The 19,853-nt window shown below is 36.3% G+C and overlaps 1 protein-coding gene across 2 annotated transcripts in view; it reads right to left on the reverse strand.

Annotated features, from left to right (window-relative positions):
* RPGRIP1L (RPGRIP1 like) overlaps positions 1–19,853 on the reverse strand; it is a 99,823-nt gene that overhangs the window by 44,241 nt on the left and 35,729 nt on the right. For both annotated transcript variants that reach the window (XM_025369988.1, XM_025369987.1), the window contains exons 10-16: positions 18,596–18,735; positions 12,284–12,390; positions 11,930–11,980; positions 10,955–11,134; positions 9,960–10,077; positions 5,587–6,039; positions 2,017–2,168 (exon numbers count right to left, since the gene is read on the reverse strand). In XM_025369988.1, coding sequence (XP_025225773.1) covers positions 2,017–2,168; positions 5,587–6,039; positions 9,960–10,077; positions 10,955–11,134; positions 11,930–11,980; positions 12,284–12,390; positions 18,596–18,735 — 1,201 coding nt within the window. The remainder of the gene's footprint in view (positions 1–2,016; positions 2,169–5,586; positions 6,040–9,959; positions 10,078–10,954; positions 11,135–11,929; positions 11,981–12,283; positions 12,391–18,595; positions 18,736–19,853) is intronic.

Genomic DNA, 19,853 nt, shown 5'->3' on the forward strand with positions numbered 1-19,853 from the left:
TCCCAGGGCTAGTTTGCCTTCAGCAATAGAAGGCTGAGAGGAATGACTGAAAAAGTACCTCCACTTCTCCCCTCAATCTACCTACCAGAGCTGAAATTCCACCAGGAAACAACTTACTCAAGTCAGAATCTGGGAATCTAAAAAGCTTTACACTACAAAACCAAACAATGTGGGTCTCCTTATTTCTAACTCCCATCCCCATAACAGCATTTCCCAAAGTGTGTTGTAAGGAATACTGGCCAGAAAGATGGTCTCTGGAAGCAGGTGCACTCTTTCTTAAGTTTGGAAATCAGTGTGATATTAGTCATGCTTCTTTAACTGAAAGTCATAGAAATTAATTCTATCTAGCAAAAACAAAAAAGGGACTTTAAGGTTACAGGCATATTTCATGGAATATAGACTAGAAATGTGGTTGGGCCTTCAGAAGGCAGTGGCCTAGAAACCAGCAAAATGTCGTCTCCATCTGGTCTCCATTTTTTTCTGTATGTTTGTTCATTACTCTCTTTCTTCAGACCTATTGTCTAACCTTCACTGTTTAATATGGTAGATGATGGCTGCCTACAGCCCCCAATTTTACGTGTTCCAGATATGTCTTGCTTTCTCTTGATCTCAGAGGGAAGAATCTGACTGGCTCAACTGGTGTCAATTGGGTATTCTCAAATCATTAGTTATAATAGGGTGGGGAGTGAAAGAAAATGGGATCTGCTAACACAAATCCGGCCACTGGGAACCCAGCTCCATGGATTGGAGGTGAGGGAGTTCCAAATAAAAAAAGAGGTAAGATAATTATGACTTGAACAGACATACCAAATGTTTCTACTATATCCTATCCCTCTGTTACTCAATGTGAGTGCATACTTTACATTGCCTATTAGAATTCATGTAATATAGGCTGGCCGCAGTGGCTCACGCCTGTAATCCCAGCACTTTGGGAGACTGAGGTGGGTGGATCACAAGGTAAGGAGATCGAGACCATCCTGGCTAACATGGTGAAACCCTGTCTCTACTAAAAATACAAAAAATTAGCCAGGCGTGGTGGCAGGTGCCTGTAGTCTCAGCTACTTGGGAGGCTGAGGCAGAATGGCGTGAACCCGGGAAGCGGAGCTTGCAGTGAGTGGTGATTGCGCCACTGCACTCCAGCCTGGGCAACAGAGCAAGACTCTGTCTCAAAAAAAAAAAAAAAAAAAAAAAGATTCATGTTGTATATGGGAACCCCTAAAGTCAAGAATCATATTTAACCTTGCTCAATTCAAGGCCTTCTGCATTTATTGATTCATGGAACTAATATGAAAATATGGTCGTTAAGACTCCACGAAACATTGTTTGGGAAATGCTGCCCTAAGGAGTTGCATTTAAATTCCCAGTTCCCAGAAACAGAATATTAATTTTGTATTCTACTTTGCACTTCAGAAACCTAACATGAGGAAATAATTTGAAAGCACAGTAACTGATAGTCCAATAACAGCTGTTTATTTCCTTAACAGTAGAATTTTTAACAAAAGTCTTTTGATGCATGACAGCAGTATTGTGATGATTAATTTTTCAAAAGTGTCCTGAGTAGCACAGGGGAGTTTCTTTGTGTTGATGGAACAGTTCTGTATTTTGGTTTTGGTGGTAGTTATATGAATCTATACATGTGATAAAACTGCAAAGAATAACTACACACATATGTGCACGCACACACACACACACACAAGTGCATGTAAAAACTGATGAAATTTAAGGAAGGTATGTAGCCTAATTAATAATATTGTACCAATGTCAATTTCCCGATTTTGAAATTATACTATAGTTATGCAAGATGTTACAATTAGGAGAAATTGGGTGAAGGTTACAGGGGATCTCTTTGTACTATTTTTACCACTTCCTGTGAGTATATGATTACTTCAAAATAAAAGTTAAAAAAAGCCACTTGATGGCTGTGAAAGAAAACGATTTCAGTTTAAAGCACGACACATAAATAAATATTATAAAATTTCTATGTTATAAAAGGGTCTTAAAGCCAAATGAGCTTACCGACTGCATATGCTCTGGCCCCTTAAAATTTGATGTTATATATCCCAAAGCCTTTGCCCTTTCTCGATAAAGTCGAATTGCTTGATCCATGGGAACTCTTAATCGGAACCAGTATTCCACTGTGCCAAAATCTGGGATGTCTCCTTTTGTTCCTACAAATCAACACATAACCCAAGGTTAAAATAGTTTCATACATTAAAATATGTTCCAGTAAAAATACATCAATGGCATTATGCATTAAAACTATACATTTTATGCTGAGTAAAATAATATGACTTGCACAAATGATGTGAGATTGGCAAACAGCAGATGAAGAAAATAGTTACTTCTGAAGTATGAGTTTCATTGTATACTAAATATTATTAAAGAACTACATCAAACTATGTTTGAGATATTCCAATTTGTACTATTTCATTCCTTCTGAAATATATTTAAAAAACCTAAACACTGAATCAAATACTCCACAGATTCTTTTTGATGCTATAGTATAATACTTCTTAAAAATAAGTTGCACTCAATGTTGTCTGACATTTACAATATGAAACCTCAAAATTATAAATATGACGTTCCACATTCTAATTCAAGTTTCAAGACATCTTTGCCACCTTCCCATTTGTATCCTATATCACAAGCATAAGGGAAAATGTCATAGCTATGCCAAACACGTCGCATGCAGTATACCCTTGCACGACGTTTGCCCTCACACCCTCAATACTCCTCTCAACTCAGCCAGTTCTTCATCTGTCTTCTGCGGGGAAGACTTTCTGTATGGCTCCCAGGAGAATAGAGCCCTGTGCTTCCTTCATGGATGTTGTATGTCCTTGTTAGGGCATTGACTGCTTCGGCCCATCTGTTCACCAGTCTATTTCTCTAATACGCTGTAAGTTTCTTGAGAGCAAGTGCCATAATTTCCACCAATATATTCCTACCAGAGGAACTAGTATATAAAGGCTACTTAATATTTGTCAAATAGAGAATATTCTACACGTAAACTTTTCTGAACACACCAGATTATTACAAATATTACCCCTACTCTTTCCTACTTTATCAATTTTTTTCCCTGTTAATGGATCATTCTCATCAGCATACAAATGTGACTTACTATCTGCCTGCCATAGTTTGAATGTTTGTACCCTCCAAGACTCATGCTGAAATTTAACTATCATTGTTAAGAGTATTATGAGTAGGACCTTTAAGAGGTGATGAGGCCACAAGGGATCCACCCTCATGGGTAGGATTGGTGCCATTATAAAAGACTGAGATTGGCCCCTTCTTGCTCGCTCCCACCCTCTAAACCTTCTGCCATGTTATTATGCAGCAAGAAGACCCTTACCAGATGTGAACACCTTGATATTGGACTTAGGTATTCTGCTACAGCAGCACAAGACACAGTATGACAGAAGTAATCATTTAAAAATAAGTCCTAAAAGAATAATATTAATGTAATATATATTTGCTTATATATGCATAAAAGATCTTTGAAGCTGGGTGTAGTGGCTCATGCCTACAATCCCAGCACTTTGAGAGACTGAAGTAGGCGCACTGCTTGAGTCCAGGAGTTCAAGACCAGCCTGGACAACAGAGTGAGACCCCGTCTTTATGGAAAAACACCCCAAACAAACAAACAAAAATCTTTGAAAGAATCTGTAGCCTTCGGTGAGGGGACCCAGGGTGGCTAAGGAGAAGGCGAAGGAGGTAGACATTGACGTCTTTTTGATTTTTGAGTCATGTGAATATATTACCTATGCAATTGATCACTCAATTAATAAAATAAAATCTGTCCCAAAACCCTAAGTCACCCTCCTTCCCTCTTCAAATACTTTCTTCACTTAGTCCCTGGGGTACCACAGACTCTTGGTTTTCCTCCTACATCACTGGCCACTCCTCAGTTTCCTTTGCTGGCTCTTCCTCCTCTTCCTGAGGCCTTACTTTTGGAGTTTCCAAAGGCTTGGTCCTTGGCCACCTTCTTTCCTTTATCTACATTCACTCTCTATGTGATTTTATCTATGCTCATGGCTTAAAATATATTCCATATGCTAACAACTCCCACTTTTATATCTCTATCCTTTACCTTCAGATTGGTGTGTACAACCAACAGCCTGACATTACCACTTGGATGTCTAATAGGCAGGTCAATCTTAACCTGTCCAGACAGAATTCTTGATTTTCTTTATCAGATGTGCTCCTTTCCCAGTTTTCCCTATCTCAGTAAATGGTATCACCATTCTTCCAGCTCCTCATGCCAGAAATTCTTGCTTCATCCATTTCCCTCATTATCACACATTCAACTGATAAGCAAGTCTTGAAGGAGAAGTTAATAAAATATGTACTGAATATAACTACTTTTTATCGCCACTTTCATTACCATCTTAATCCAAGCCACCATCGTCTTTCCTTGATCAATGCAATAGCCTGAGAACGGTCCTATTTTCCCTCTTGCCTGCTTCAGACTATTCTTTCCACAGCACTCAGGGTGATTTTTCTAAAAGCTCAGAAAATCCAAACTCCTCACTCTGACCTACAAGGCTCTGCAACATGATCTGGCCCCACCTATCACTTGAATCCCCCCTTTGCCGCAGCCACTGGGCTTCCTGCTGTTCCTCCCACTGTGAGGCTTGCACCTCCTCAGGTTTTTGCACTTGCTATGGCCTCTGCCTGAAACATTCTTCCCCTGGATCCTGGCATGGATCTTCATTCTTTGCCAACACTACCCTCTCAGAGAAGCCCTTACCTGAATTTGCAACCTGCCATTTCTCCCTTTAGCCTCTTGCTCTGATTAACTTTTCTGTATTGCCTGTAATCCTCTCTAGAAGGTAAGCTACAAGGGGTAGTTTTGTCTCTCTTATTTACCACTGACCACCTTATTCCCAGTGCCTACTAATAGTGATAACATAAGGTCTTAAAAAAAGTAATAATTTTATAAATAGCTTATATTATTAGTTATATTAGTTATAACTATTAAACTATAATTTAAATTATTATAAACTATTAAACTATAGTTCAATACATAAATTTATTTATAAATTACGTAATTTAGCCAAACAGAGTATCAATACGATAAACATCCGAAGTTACAAGTTTTAAAAAATTAATAGCCATTGTGCTGACATCATCAATGACATTTTTTTTTGAGATGCAGTTTTGCTCCTGTTATTCAGGCTGGAATGCAGTGGTGCCATCTCAGCTCACTGCAACCTCTGCTTCCCGGGTTCAAGCGATTGTCCTGCCTCAGCCTCCCAAGTAGCTAGGATTATAGGCATGTACCACCACGCCTGGCTAATTTTTGTATTTTTACTAGAGATGGGGTTTTGCTGTGTCTGTCAGGCTGGTCTGGAACTCCTGGCCTCAAATGATTCACCTGCCTTGGCCTCCCAAAGTGTTGGGATTACAGGAGTGAGCCACTGTGCTCGGCATCAGTGACATTTAAGATAGTCCAATTAACTGTGGGTAAAGAACGCTGTCTGTGCTCTAAAGGCACCTTTAATATGTAAGAAAAGATAGTAGAGTACCATATCAATATATAAACCAAATTAGTAATTCAAACACCCAAAGCTTATACATTGTACTTACCAACCAAACTTGCTGTACAAAATATTCGGCCGCTTTTTTCAAGCATTTCGTGGAATTTTAATTGACATGCTGCAATTGTTTCATATTCTGTGCTATAAGCTTGGTGGACCTCAAGGGTGATAGTATTCTTCTGAATATATTGCAAAAATAAGTCATTAACATGAACAAGATATTGAGAAGTGAAGTTATATTCAGGATGAAGGCCTCGCACTACGGGAGTTGTCTGTAGTTCAAAATCATAGAAAGCATAGGTACAGAAAGTGACAGGCTCTTTATCTCCAGATGCCTGTAAAACTTCAGAAGAAAAGGTTACTTTGTTGATATGGATTTCAAATAGATTTTCGCCTCGTTCTAAGTGGATGGTTTCATCAAATTCATCAACAGAGTCATCTGGCATGATTTCTGGTTTAAATTTGTACTGCTTGGTGCCATAGGCAATATCCTTTAATTGGGCTGCAAGAGAAGACACACAGTTTAGAGATTTCAAAATATTGACATAAGAAAATGAAAACTGGTTTTTGAAGTGGTAGGAATGAGTACTTCTGGTGAATAGTCTCTATTTTAAATTCTATGACTACACTGTTTTTCTGTAAATAATACTTTATCGTACACAAATTTATCATTTCTGTTTTGACATCACCTATTAGGCAACAACAAAATTGCAACCTCAGTTGTAATACAGTCTAAGCCACGAAGAAGGGGAGAAAAAGATCAAAGGAAAAAAAGCCCTCTGATTGAACAGCTGAGGTCACTACCTGGCTTTCACCTGCTTCCCTGTCTCTGCTCCACGAATTGTCTTCTTTCCTAGAAAGTCAGTCTCTCTTTCTGCTGCCTCCTTTCCTTTAACTTATTAAGATTTATACTCTTCTTCTTTGTGGGGTGATGGATAAGTTTATTACCCTGATCGTGACGATCGTTTCAATGTTATATACATAGGCCAACCAAATATCACCAACGTGAATATCTGCCTTACTTTTCTGTGAAACTGCTCCAGAAAAAGTCACCAATAATCAATTAATTGCTAGACGCAATGAACACTGGTCCTTGTATCACTTGATTTCTTTGCTACATTTGACACTGATGAGGATCTCCCATTAGTGCACTCTGTCTTTCTTACCTGGGCTTCCATGTCATCATCATCTCTGCTTCTCCTCCTATCCTTCTTCTCATTCTTTTGGGATTTCTCTTTCTCTGCTGGTTTTCTGGGCTTCTGTTTTTAATTATTTTCTTAGTCTACATATTCTCATGAGTGATCTCATCAACTTTTATGACTTTTGTCATTATTAATATGCTAAAGGCTTCCATATTACTATTTTAAATTCATATTTATCTTCTCAACTCCATTCCTATATTTCTAATGTTTTGTTTAACCCTCTATGTATCTAGGTATCCCACACAACATATTCAAAACAGAATGTATCATACTGTCTTGTTTTTTTGTTTGTTTTGAAACGGAGTCTCACTCTGTCACCCAGGAGTGCAATGGTGGAATCTCGGCTCACTGCAACCTCTGCCTCCCAGGTTCAAACGATTCTCCTGCCTTAGCCTCATGAGTAGCTGGGATTATAGGCACCTGCCATCACACTTGGCTAATTTTTAAAATATTTTTAATAGAAATGGGGTTTCGCCATGTTGGCCATGCCGGTCTTGAACTCCTAGCCTCAAGTGATCCATCCACCTCGGCCTCCCAAAGTGCTGGGATTACAGGCTTGAGCCACCGTGCCCAGCCCATATTGTCTTCTAGCTATTTCTGTACTTTAAAGCTTAAGTGATGATTCATTCATTCATTCATCCAGTTGCCCAAGCTAGATCTCACAGAGTCAGCCTCAATTCCCCTTTTTCTTTTTTTTGAGACTATCATAAAACAACAACTCTTTTTATTTTATTTGCCTCACATCTATAGGGTCACTACCATTCAATACTGTTTCCTAACTCTTCAACAAATTTGTTCTTGTTCTATTTCCACTGTACCTAATTTTACATTTCCAGTTTACTATCCAGATTATTATGGAACTCAAAATGCTTCCTTCCTTCAAATCTTCCTCTTTCTCCTCAATACCTGTAGCATAATCTCCAAAATGCAATTCCGAGTGTATCACTCCCTACTTCAAAATCCCTCTGTGGTTCTCCAGGTTAATAAGGGTCTACCTCATCAATCAGGGTATAAACAGGGCCTTCACAATTTTGTTCCTTCTGGCTTTATCTCCAGGTTCTACTCCTTTTTTGACTCTCCTGAATTCCAATTGGATGGATCTACAGTGCAGTTTCTCAAATGTACTGCAACACTTCATATTTAGGGCATCTTTCCCTGCTTTGCTTACTGCCTGTAATGCCATATATTACTTTTACTTAGTAGTGAATTCTGTCATCTTTAAAGACTCCATACCTACTGTGTGAAGTCTTCCCTGAATCTTAAGGCAGAAATAGGCATTCTCTTCTCAATGTTTCCTTGATACCTTTACATTTTCTTAGCTTTACACTCTTCATAGTAAAACATAACCATTTATTTACTTGTCAACATCTTAGGAGTTCCATGAGGGTGGTGCCTTGATTTTTCCTATTTGTATTCTCCCTGCCCAGCACTTTGCTTAGGATGCATTAGGGGCTTGATCATGTTTATGGAGTGAATCAATGAATTGAGGGGATAAAATATGATGGTTAAAATTTAGTAAGACTTGAAAGGAATAAAAATCCCAAACATTGTGACCTCCCTTTTAACCAAGAAAATTCCATTAAGCAAATTTTTATTGAGTACTACTTGGAATAAAAGGTACACATTGCTCCTCGACTTTTGGAAAACGCTGCTTCATCAGATAAAGATATTTATTGAGCTCTTCTACCCAGATCAGAGTTTCTCAAAGTGTGGTTTGGAAACCCCTGATGGTCTCTGAAACCATTTTGGGGATCTGTGAGGTCACAACTATTTTTATTATAATGCTACAATGTAATCTGCCCTTTTCATTTTTATCCTCTCACAAGTGTATAATGGAGTTTCTTGGAGGTTACATGATGTGTGATATCACAACAGATTAAATGCAGAAGCAGATATAAAAATCCAGCTGTTTTCTATTAAGCCAGTCTCTAAAAAGATTTGCGAAATGTTAAAAATTTAAAAAATTTTAAACAATGTCCCTCTTCTTGAAGTATTTTTTTGTTTTGGAAAATATAACTTAAAAAAATAAGTACTGTAATTTATGTTAACATGCAATAAGTTTATTATTATTTTAACAAATTAAAAATATTTAAATTTTTTTCACTTTTAATTTGTTATGATAAATATCAATTAAGTATAACTAATTAATAAAGGCCTTCTCGAACCTCAAAGTTTTAAGAGTGTAAAATTACTGCTGGCATAGACCACTGAAATAAGTATGGTATGTAGTGGACATGGACATGAAAGAGAGACAAAATACTTATCAGTGTAGAACTTACATTGTGGTTACGGAGAATATGCAAAACTCCAACAACTGAAGAACACTTATATGCTCCCCAAACATACAGCTTTTGAGTGCATGAGAAGAAAACTGGGTTGGTAAGTGCTGAGCTAGTTTTTTTCAACATGTAGTCTTGTACCTGCATCTGAATAGCTTGCAGTTATTTCTAAATACAATATAAAAAAGAATGGGCCCCAGGACCTCTAGGGGTAGCGCCCAGGAAACTACATTTTAAATGAGTTCTTCAAGTGATTTTTCTACTTGCTAAAGTCCAAAAATCACTGTAAGGACATTTCAAGTAGAGGGATAGCTAGGAACAACTAGAACCAGCTTCCTAGCACAGGTGAGTATTGTGTTAGGTTTCAAAGCAGGGAAGTGTGTATCTTGGAATCATGGTAGAAAGGAGCTTTAGGCAGAGCAAACAGCAAAAACAAAGGCATGGCAGTGGGCCTGAGCACGACATATCTGCAAAGAGCAGGCAGAGGATCTGTTTGGCTGAGTTGCACAGGTTGCTTCGAAGAGAAATTAGAAAGTGCTGGTAAATTTGAAACTATAGTAATTTATGAAGTACTTTGAAATCTTGCTTGCAACACTGAATTTAAAAAGCAGTAGGGAATTACTAAAAATTCTTGAGTAGAAAAGAATCAAGGCCGGGTGTAGTAGCTCACGCCTGTAATCCCAAAACTTTGAGAGTCCGAGGCGGGAAGACCATTTGAGTCCAGGAGTTTGAAATGAGCCTGGGCAACATAGGCTCTACAAAAAAATTAAAAATTAGGAGTACTGCTTGAACCCAGGAGGTCAAAGCTGGAGTGAGCTAGCTATGAATTAGGGCTAAACACAGCAAAAATACACGGTAAGTGCAGATTTGGATGACTTTATCAACTGTTATAAAATCCATTCCTCTAGTTACTGTGGACCAAAAAATCATGTATGTTGTACCTTCTAGTTTCTGGATACGTGCAGCCCTGATATCAAGAAGATGACCATATTGTTCCACTTTGAGTTCATAGTCTTGCTGCAAATTTTCCATCTTATGGGTCACTGCCTCAACCTCTATCTACAAAATAAGAGATAATAAGTTTTAACACTTGTGATTAGTTCTATTTTCATTATTCAAAGCAACTATGATTCAAGCATTTTCTAGATCCTGGAAATAGTAGGAGCTATGAACCATGGTTTCCTGACCTCAAATAGCTTACACTTTAGAAAATTATGCTTGGCAATATTCACAAATCAGAAGAAAGAAAAAACTCCAGATTCCTTTTTATGGAGATATGTTTTCATTTTGTTAAAAGCTAAGACAATATGGTTATGGCATGACTTCAGGATAACTGTAACTCACTTGCAGAATGTGCTAATGCTAACAAAGGTGATTTCATTGCCACTACTCATTCCTTAAAATCAGGGACTTTAAAAACATTATTTGTGGTGGGGTATGGTGGCTCAGGCCTGTAATCCCAGCACTTTGGGAGGCCGAGGTGGGTGGATCACTTGAGGTCTGAGTTAGAGACCAGTCTGGCTAACATGGTGAAACCCCGTCTCTATAAAAATATAAAAATTAGCTGGCCGTGGTGGCGGCGCCTGTAATCTCAGCTACTTGGGAGGCTGAGGCAGGAGAATTGCTTGAACCAGGAGGCGGAGGTTGCAGTGAGCCAAGATCATGCCACTGCATTCCAGCCTGGGCGACAACAGCAAAACTCTGTCTCAAAAAAAACCAAAAAAACAGAAAACACCCCACATTATTTGTTTTAAAACTATTTATTCTAACTAAGTACCTAGTTATGAGGCTACATTGCAGAGATGTGATATGTTAATAGATTACAATAGATGATAATAGATAATATAACAGGTGATAACATAAGGTATTTAGAAAAGTAAATAATCAGCAGAATATTATAGAAAATGTACCCTCCCCATTTAGTGTATTACATTACCTGATAATCTTTATTAATTTTGTGTTGCAAAATTAGCATGTTTCTTGTCTTTTCCAGCTCTTGTACCGTTTCTGCATGAGTTGCTTGCAGCTCTCTCATAGAGCGTTCTAGATCTTTATTAATTTCACTATCCACTTTCACTAAAAAGGAAAGGTCTCCATTTTTTTGTTCTTTTTGAGCCTAAAATAAAAACATGCTTTATGACTGAAACAAAAATTTCTAAGATGTGATTTTATGAATTAATATAGATGTATCAATAAACAATTCATTGATTCATCAATTTTCAATTCATTAATTGAAAACAGATAGAGGAAGTCCTGATATACATATCAGGACTGCTTCATTCCTGATGGAAAAAATGAAATTTATCTGTTAATCAAATTCGAATATTTGGATAGACAATTGGAACAGTTATAGAGAAATCAAAAAATAGTTTGTTACTTTATAACATATAAAAGAAACATGCACATTTATTTTTATTTCTTCATTTGATTAAAATCTACACTGTGATCTAAAAGGAGTGTATTTTTTGTGTCTTCTTGTAAATAACAGAATATTCTAGAACTAAAACCTATCTTCTTGAGATATTTATAATTCAATATTTTACTTAAAGGGTGTGCATCAAGGTCTCTTAGGGCAGAAAATTGTTGATTAGTTAAATAGTGAAGCAGGTAAAAGTAAAATGTTTGTTATAATTAAAGAAAATGCTTTAAATGAGAGTTTTTGAGGTCTGGTTTAATGTAACTTTGATGTCATTATGAAATATGTATATGCTATAACTAAAGGTCACCTGACCACTTTCCTGAATCTTAGTAGTGCTGATATGTTACATATATATTTTTAAAGGACATACTAAGTTTCAGAAGATGCAAGAATAATTCATTCTCCAAATGTAAGGGTTACAGATAAGGGTCATCATTATGCTGAAACAGTTGTAAGCAGACATGAAAATCACAATGAATTTCAGAACCTTACCTTTATAAGTAGGAGAGCTTCACTCAATTCATCAGCATTAATATCATTCTCCTGCAATAGATTAAGTAAAAGCTCACAATGAGTTATGAATGGAAAATACAAGAGACATTCCAAGTATTCAAATTATCCTCATGAAACATAAACTGACTGATGCCATGAACTAACTAAGTCTACAAGACGTTCCAGCGCTTCAAAATGTCCCTATGGAACATAAACTACCTGATAGCTTCAGTTAATAAACTGAGTAATTAATATATCTGTATTCTTTTGCTTTGTAGTATAGTGCTTTCTCTATGCATAAAATATTGAGATAAAAATTCTGAGTTTTATTTCTTAAATAAGGAAATAATTCACCTGGTTGTACAATTTCATGCGTTTTTTAAGTTCATCAAGTTGTTGCTTTTGTTCCAGATACTGTAACTGTAGTTCTCTATTCTCTTGAACAAGTTTTTCATTTTGATCTTAAAAATAGTCAACACAATTGGAAAGGTAAGCAAAAATCAGGTTTAAGAACACATTTCAAATTACTTTAAATCCTGTTACATACCAGTCTTGATCTAGTATTGTTCTGGTCAGAAAGGAAACTGAGCTAGCCCCTCGACAAAGACAGCAGGGGAATGAGGAATAAATGAATACTATCATGTGTCTACCATATGAATCACTTGCTTATCAAAAACCTAAGACATAAGTTCACAGTATTAATATAAGGAAATTGTGGCCTATGGGACTTCAAAGGAACGTTCTATTTAAAATACCTGAGAAAATGTGTTTCTAAATCTATGATTTTTTACTTACTTATTAAGGGTCCTGAAAAGCATGTGAAAAAAAAATTGTCTTTTAGTTTTTTAGTTGATATCTTCGAATTTTATTTTCCCAACTTAGCATATAGTATTTTTATTAAAACAAGGTAACTTCCAGAACATAGTAGGGGGGTGAGGGATGAAATATTACCTGTTGGGTATAATGTACATTATTTGAGTGATGGTTACACTAAAAGTTCAGATTTCACAGCTATCTAATATACCCATGTGCACTTGTACCCTCTAAATCCATAATAAAAAAATTAAAAAGGAAATTCTGAATCCATATTTAGTCAACCATACTTCCAACAGGTCTATTACAATAGGAGGAATGGATTCTTAAGCCACGCATGGTGGTATCAACAATAATTCATACGGGTTGGGCATGGTGGCTCATGCCTATAATCTCAGCACTTTGGGAGGCTGAGGCAGGAGGATCTCTTAAGTCCAAGAGTTGAGATCAGCCTGGGCAACACAGGGAGATCCCATCTCTAAAATAAATAAATAAATAAATAAATAAATAAATAAATAAAAATTAGCTGGGCATGCTTGTAGTCCCATCTACTTGGGAGGCTGAGGTGGGAGGATCAGTTGAGCCTGGGGAGCTGAAGCTGCAGTGAGCCATGATTGTGCCACTGCTCTCCAGCCTGGGCAACAGAGCAAGACCCTGTCCCCCCAAAATAAATAAATTCGTATGTGCTCTTTATTCACTGAGTTCATGCTACTAATCAGCAGGAATGAACTTGGAGCTAGTGCTAAGAAATGGAATAATGGTTATGCTTGTCTAGGTCCTCAGTTGCTAGGACCCACAAACAGGAGGGTAGGGTAGAATTTAGAAGACAGCAAATTTTTCATAAAGAGACTAATTTTTCACTCCCTGCATTAAACATGTTTAGCTTTTTTTTAAAAAAGCATAATAGCTAGTGAACAAATCCACAGTATTTGATAATCTCACGTTCTTAAGTGTACTCTTTGCTAGAGCTCACTGTGGCACTCAGGTATCCTCCTTTGTTGACTCCTGTGGACTAACTCTAAGCCGTGTCATCTAAAGTATCTCTACCAATTTCATCCTGCTCTCAACCATTTATGTTTATCATAAGTCTTCAATTTATGATGTACATTTTTGTTTCCTTTTCTTAAAAAAATGAACACATTTGCCAAGAATTCTTTGAACAAATGCATTTGCATACTGACTGCATTTTAAACAAAAATATGTTTCTTTTATAAGGCATTGTGTTCTCAAGCTATAAATACTACATATAAATAAAAATGTTAAATTACACGGTTAGGAAATTTGGATGTTTTTAATGTCACATAATTCTTGGCAGTTTAAAAGTAAAATAATAATAATAATAATAATAATAATAATAATAATAACCTGTGATCCTAGGCAATACAAAGACATTTTAATATCAAGTCTGGCACAGTGGCTCACGTCTGTAATCCCAGCACTTTGGAAGGCTGAAGCAGGCAGATCACCAGGTCAGGAGTTCGAGACAAGCCTGACCAACATGGTGAACCCCGTCTCTACTAAAAATATAAAAATTAGCTGGGCATGGTGGCACGTGCCTGTAATCCTAGCTACTCAGGAGGCTGAGGCAGGAGAATTGCTTGAACCCGGGAAGCAGAGGTTGCAGTGAGCTGAGATTGTGCCACTGCACTCCAGCCTGGGCGATAGAGTTAGACTCCATCTCAAAGAAAAAAAACATCAAATATACTGTATAAACACTTTTGTCTTATTGATGGAAGGTTAAAAGGTCATCTTAGAGTATAAATTGCTTATATCTAGTTAACTAAAGAAAAGAATATCCAGGCCAGGTGTGGTGGCTCACACCTATAATCCTAGCACTTTGGGAGGTGGAGGCAGGTGGATCATGAGGTCAGGAGTTCAAGACCAGCCTGGTCAACATGGTGAAATCCCATCTCTACTAAAAATACAAGAATTAGCTGGGCATGGTGGCACACGCCTGTAGTCCCAGCTACTCAGGAGGCTGAGACAGGAGAAGAATTGCTTGAACCCGGGAGGCGGAGGTTGCGGTGAGCCAAGATCGCACCACTGCACTCCAGTCTGGGCAACAGAGCGAGACTCCGTCTCAAAAAAAAAAAAAAAAAAAAAAGAAAACAATATCCAAATATGAACAATACTCGAAAATTTTGAAGGTATAGGTTTAATACTTGTGTTTAAACTAAAAATTCAGATGAATAATAAATATGGATTTTTATGAGATAAACTTTTTTGTCAGAGAACAGAGTAAGAACATGGGACTCTTTATGTTAAGTTAAAACAACATCTAGACAACATGGTTAGGTAACAAAAAGAAGGCAAATATAGTCCGAAGTATGTAAAAACAAAGGTACTGAGAATGATATAATTTCATTCTCTGGCCAGTAAAACATTTTAGGGTTTCTAAGGGTGAGCTCAAGTGTGAAGGACATGACTGTTCCATCTTTATCCAGACATACCGTATTTTGATTATTATTTCTATGTTCTAGTTTTCCTTTCCTTTCAAGTTTTCAGAGCAGGGTTCCTATATGTTATTAGGTAGAAAAAAACTTATTTATTTAAATGTTTCCAGCCTTTCCTAACATTTGTTTCAACAACGATATCTCCATTCACTGATATTTTTTTTTTTTTTTTTTTTTTTTTTTTTTTTTTTTTGAGACGGAGTCTTGCTCTGTAGCCCAGGCTGGAGTGCAGTGGCCGGATCTCAGCTCACTGCAAGCTCCGCCTCCCAGGTTCACGCCATTCTCCGGCCTCAGCCTCCCGAGTAGCTGGGACTACAGGCGCTGCCACCTCGCCCGGCTATTTTTTGTATTTCTTAGTAGAGATGGGGTTAAACAAGGGCGTTATTAGTGGAAAAATAACTTAGTGGGAGAAGACATTACTGAGTACTGGTAACTTACCTTCTACTGAATTTTATTTAGAATTATCCACTACATTTTTCCTTTCTCAAACTGTTTATTTGGGACATAACTCCTGGGTCTTTAAAAAGTACTGAAATGCTATAGTTCAAAGAGGAAATATACTTGCTGAATTATAATAGGCAAAATGAAAGCACTCTGTACAAGATGAAAAATAACCTCTTTACCTTACGATTTGACAAAAAGCAGGTTAGGCTAAACAGCATTTTATTCAAATGAGATAACATTTCACTCTTTTAAAATTATGTTCTTCCAGCACACCATTAATAAGCAGAGTGCAGAGAACAATTCAACTAAACAATTTTCAGAGCGCCTTTGTGCTAATATCTTCAGCTGTGATCAATATAACCATATGCATTATGCTGAATTATGCATTTCAGCTAAAGATAGAAAGGAACTTTCAAAAGCAAGCCCTTAAACACATGCAGTTAATTTAAGCATTAACCAAATGCAAACTGCATTTACATATCCTTCCCCCACAGATTCACACAATCTGAAACTAATTTGTACCTTGAATAAAGAGGTGAGTATTCTCTAAAAATAATTTACCAGTTAGATGAATGACTACAAGAAGCCAGGGAAACATCTTCTGGCAAAGAACACTTGATACATGAGAAGGTAAATGTATGAAGACACTTCAAAGTAAAATTAAACAATTTCAAAATCTGTAATACAAAATGGAACTTTCTAAATATTAAAAGATTTTCTTAAATAGACGGTTACAGTTTTTTTGTGTATTATTTCCCTGGAAGAAATGGTTAAAGGCTGTAATATTTTTCTTATAACCCATTGTAAGATTTCCACAAAGAAATGAAAACTTAAATTCTTAGACTTGTAAATTTGAGGTATTCAAACAAAAATAACTGGAAAATAATAGTTGCATTAAAAGTAAAGATTCCGTTCTAGCAATTTTTCTTTAGGAAATAATTGGATAAATGTGTAAAAATTTGTGTGGAATTGTTTATAATACTTAAAAAAACTGAAGCTGTTTAAATATTCAGTAGAAGATTGTTAAATAATCCATGTTACAATCACACACTGGAAAACTGTAACAGCCATTATAAATGATTCTGATGTAGATTTATATTAAGGAATGATTTTACAATATAGCAAAAAAAGCATATTATAAAACTATATCATTTAGAAATAACTCTGAAAGGACATAAATCAAGTATTAGCAGTGATTATTTTGCTAATATTTTGTGGGTTGTGGGATTGATTTTTATAATTTACATACTGGACTTTTTTCATAATGTACATGAGTTATGTTTATTATTAAAAAAATTCCCAAACAATAAAAGAGCCAGTAAAAAAGATGAGGAATAAATTAGATAAATTAAAATAACTTAAGGACTGTAATACAAAGTAAGAACCCTCAGAATTAATTCAACGACAATAAACAGGTCTAACAAAAAAATTAAGATTCTACCCCCCTTAAGAAAAGCTTCTTTGCAAAGATCAGTTCAGATATCCAAAAAATAGCAGCTTTAGAATTCTTGATATCTAAGTAAACACAGAAAGCATAGAAATAAAAAAAGTTTACTTCATTTCCTTTCCTTTTAAGAATGAGCAATTTATCTGCTCTTGGAAAAGAGAGAGGGAATATACAGCACTTCCACTTTTTTTACCTAAACAATAATTTATTGAGCAATTACTAAGGCAAAGCACTCTGTTAGGTATTCGATACTGCACATTAAAGTCAGGAACTGTATGTATTTTTGACATGAAAACTTAAAAAAAATCCACCAGGTCAGAAAACCTGTCATCACCATTTTATTCCACTCACAGTCTTCTAGAGAAAAAGTCATAAAAAAATCTATCATCAAACGTAGTCACTTGGTGAATAAACATTGCACTAGTGTGTTTCATTGAAATTAAGACTCCATTATGTGTTCCAATTTCAGACTTGTTAAAGTGTAAAAATAATGTCACACTGAAATTTAAAAATGCTACCACTTATAAAATGCAACTCAATATTAGAGATGTTAAAATATGAAAAGATAATGTTCCTTACAGTCAGTGAAATATGGCATTGTGGTCTAAATAAAAACATAAGAATACTAACTAGAAACATAACTGTTTTTTAGTGAGTCTGTATTAAACTTTTAAACATTCTCATGCAACTGAATTGCAAGTGTTCAGAAGGAGCGTATGACTTGGTTTATCTAGGGCATGAGCAAACAGATAATGACACTTAAAGCAAATAATTCATTTCCCCTGTTGTGCATTTGTGTGTATATCTATGTGTGTGTAACACAGTAAAATTCAGACTTCTTGAATAATAATTCTTTTAGTTCTATGAGATCTGTGACTTATACTGAAACTTATTAGTGATTATTATTTTAGCAGGGGGCACAAAGCTTCCTGGTATTTAAGTTCACTGTCACAGAGCAGAATTAGACGTTTCATCAGAGATTTTCCCTATTCGAACTCTCAGAACGGCAAGCTACTATTTCTGCCAATCTCTGTCATCTTACACTAGTGTTTTTATGCCATTACACTTGCCACCACCTCACATATTACATATTTATTTAATTGTTGTAGTTTCTTCCTATTAAATTTATATTTCATGAGGGAAAGACCTTTGTTTCTATTCATTGCTGTATCCCCAGAAATTAGAACAGTGTCTAGCACTAACTGGTGCTCAATAAATACTTGTTGACTGTTGAGTAAAGAAAGGCTTAGAATTTAGGAAAATTGAACAATTAAAAACAACCTAAATAAGAACAGCTATGAGAAAAAGCAATTCTTTTGGCATATATACCAGGCCGAGTATGAGAAATTTTGAGCAACCACTGAATTCATGAGAGTGGATGACTGTGTTTGCCCCTCACACATCGCAGGGTGAGTGGCAAACAGTAGGCACCAGAGTAAGTACTGACTGATTCAATGAAGAAACATTAGATGTCTGAAATGAGAAAGGCAGTGGTTATTTTAAATGTACCTCTTTCAGTTTTTAATCTGTCAAGGATTTCAGTTTTGTCTGTTAAGTCAGACTTCAAGGCAGTCTCGAGCTGAGCAATCTGTACTTTCAGCTGCTGCTCCTTTAACTTCCATTGCTCTTCATGGGCAGCACTGAAGGCACTGCAAAACACACGTGACATGCAACGAAAGCTTGGAAATCAGCTTCAACCGAAAATAATAAAGAGAAAAGCTTTTAGTGGCACAGAGACCACTGTCATCATGTCTTAGGAATTAAGTAAACATATGCTGGTCTGCTGCTGTTGAAACCAAGGCGCCTTTCTCAGGCTGCGGTTAGGGAACATGAAAGAGTTTGTGGGATGAGCAAAGGAACTGGCCTTAATTTAGAGCTCTAAAGTCAGAAAAGCTGGCAGTGTGCAGCTTTTGTGGGACTAGTAAAGGAATTTAGATACTGTACATACTCCAGAGGAATCCACAATTCCAAACCTCAGCAATTGACATCGTACAAAACCATTCTCTCCCACATACAAACCTCTTAATACAGAGAAAACGGACTTTCCACCTGATCTTTAATTCTGTGAAACTTTTAAAGAGTCTGTGATAATAACATGTTCATAAAATAATGGCCACAGAATGATAGCATATTGAAACGAAGTAGTGATAATACAGTTTTTGATAAAAAACAGAAAACAATAGGCTAAAAACAGTTTTAGTTGTAACACATGATTGGAATGAAAACCAGTGCTCTGTGCCTGATAAGAATGATGAAAATAGAATTACTATTCCCCAATAAAAGTACAGCAGTTTAAAACATGGTTAAAATTTGCTAATGATCAAGACCCAGCATATTAGAAGAAAGAACCGGTTGAAAAATAACTAAGCGATGCACAGAAAGGATACCACAAACATTTGTTTATACCAGTGATTCCTAAACACTGACCGAAATACTGGTAGTAGGCCAGCTGCAGTAAGGACACTTAGAGAGATTTTAAAATGAAGATTCCAGGGCCCAGGTATTCATATTTTTATAAAGCTCCCCAGATGATAGCCAGGTTTTGGAAAAACTGATCTTGATCTGAATTTCAGCAGAAAACCATTATCTGTGAAGCTTGATATGACTGAATAATCATGAGCAGCTTTGACCATTCTAGTTATTTTAAGCCCAGTAAATACAACAAAAACTTACAAAATCTGGTTTTATACTGATGATGAAGTAAATGGAAAAGAAACATATTACTGGAAATTGCCCTTAATGTTGCTCCCAACTAGTCTTCAGTTTT

This window comes from Theropithecus gelada, chromosome 20, assembly GCF_003255815.1.
Source record: "Theropithecus gelada isolate Dixy chromosome 20, Tgel_1.0, whole genome shotgun sequence".
NCBI lineage: Eukaryota > Metazoa > Chordata > Mammalia > Primates > Cercopithecidae > Theropithecus > Theropithecus gelada.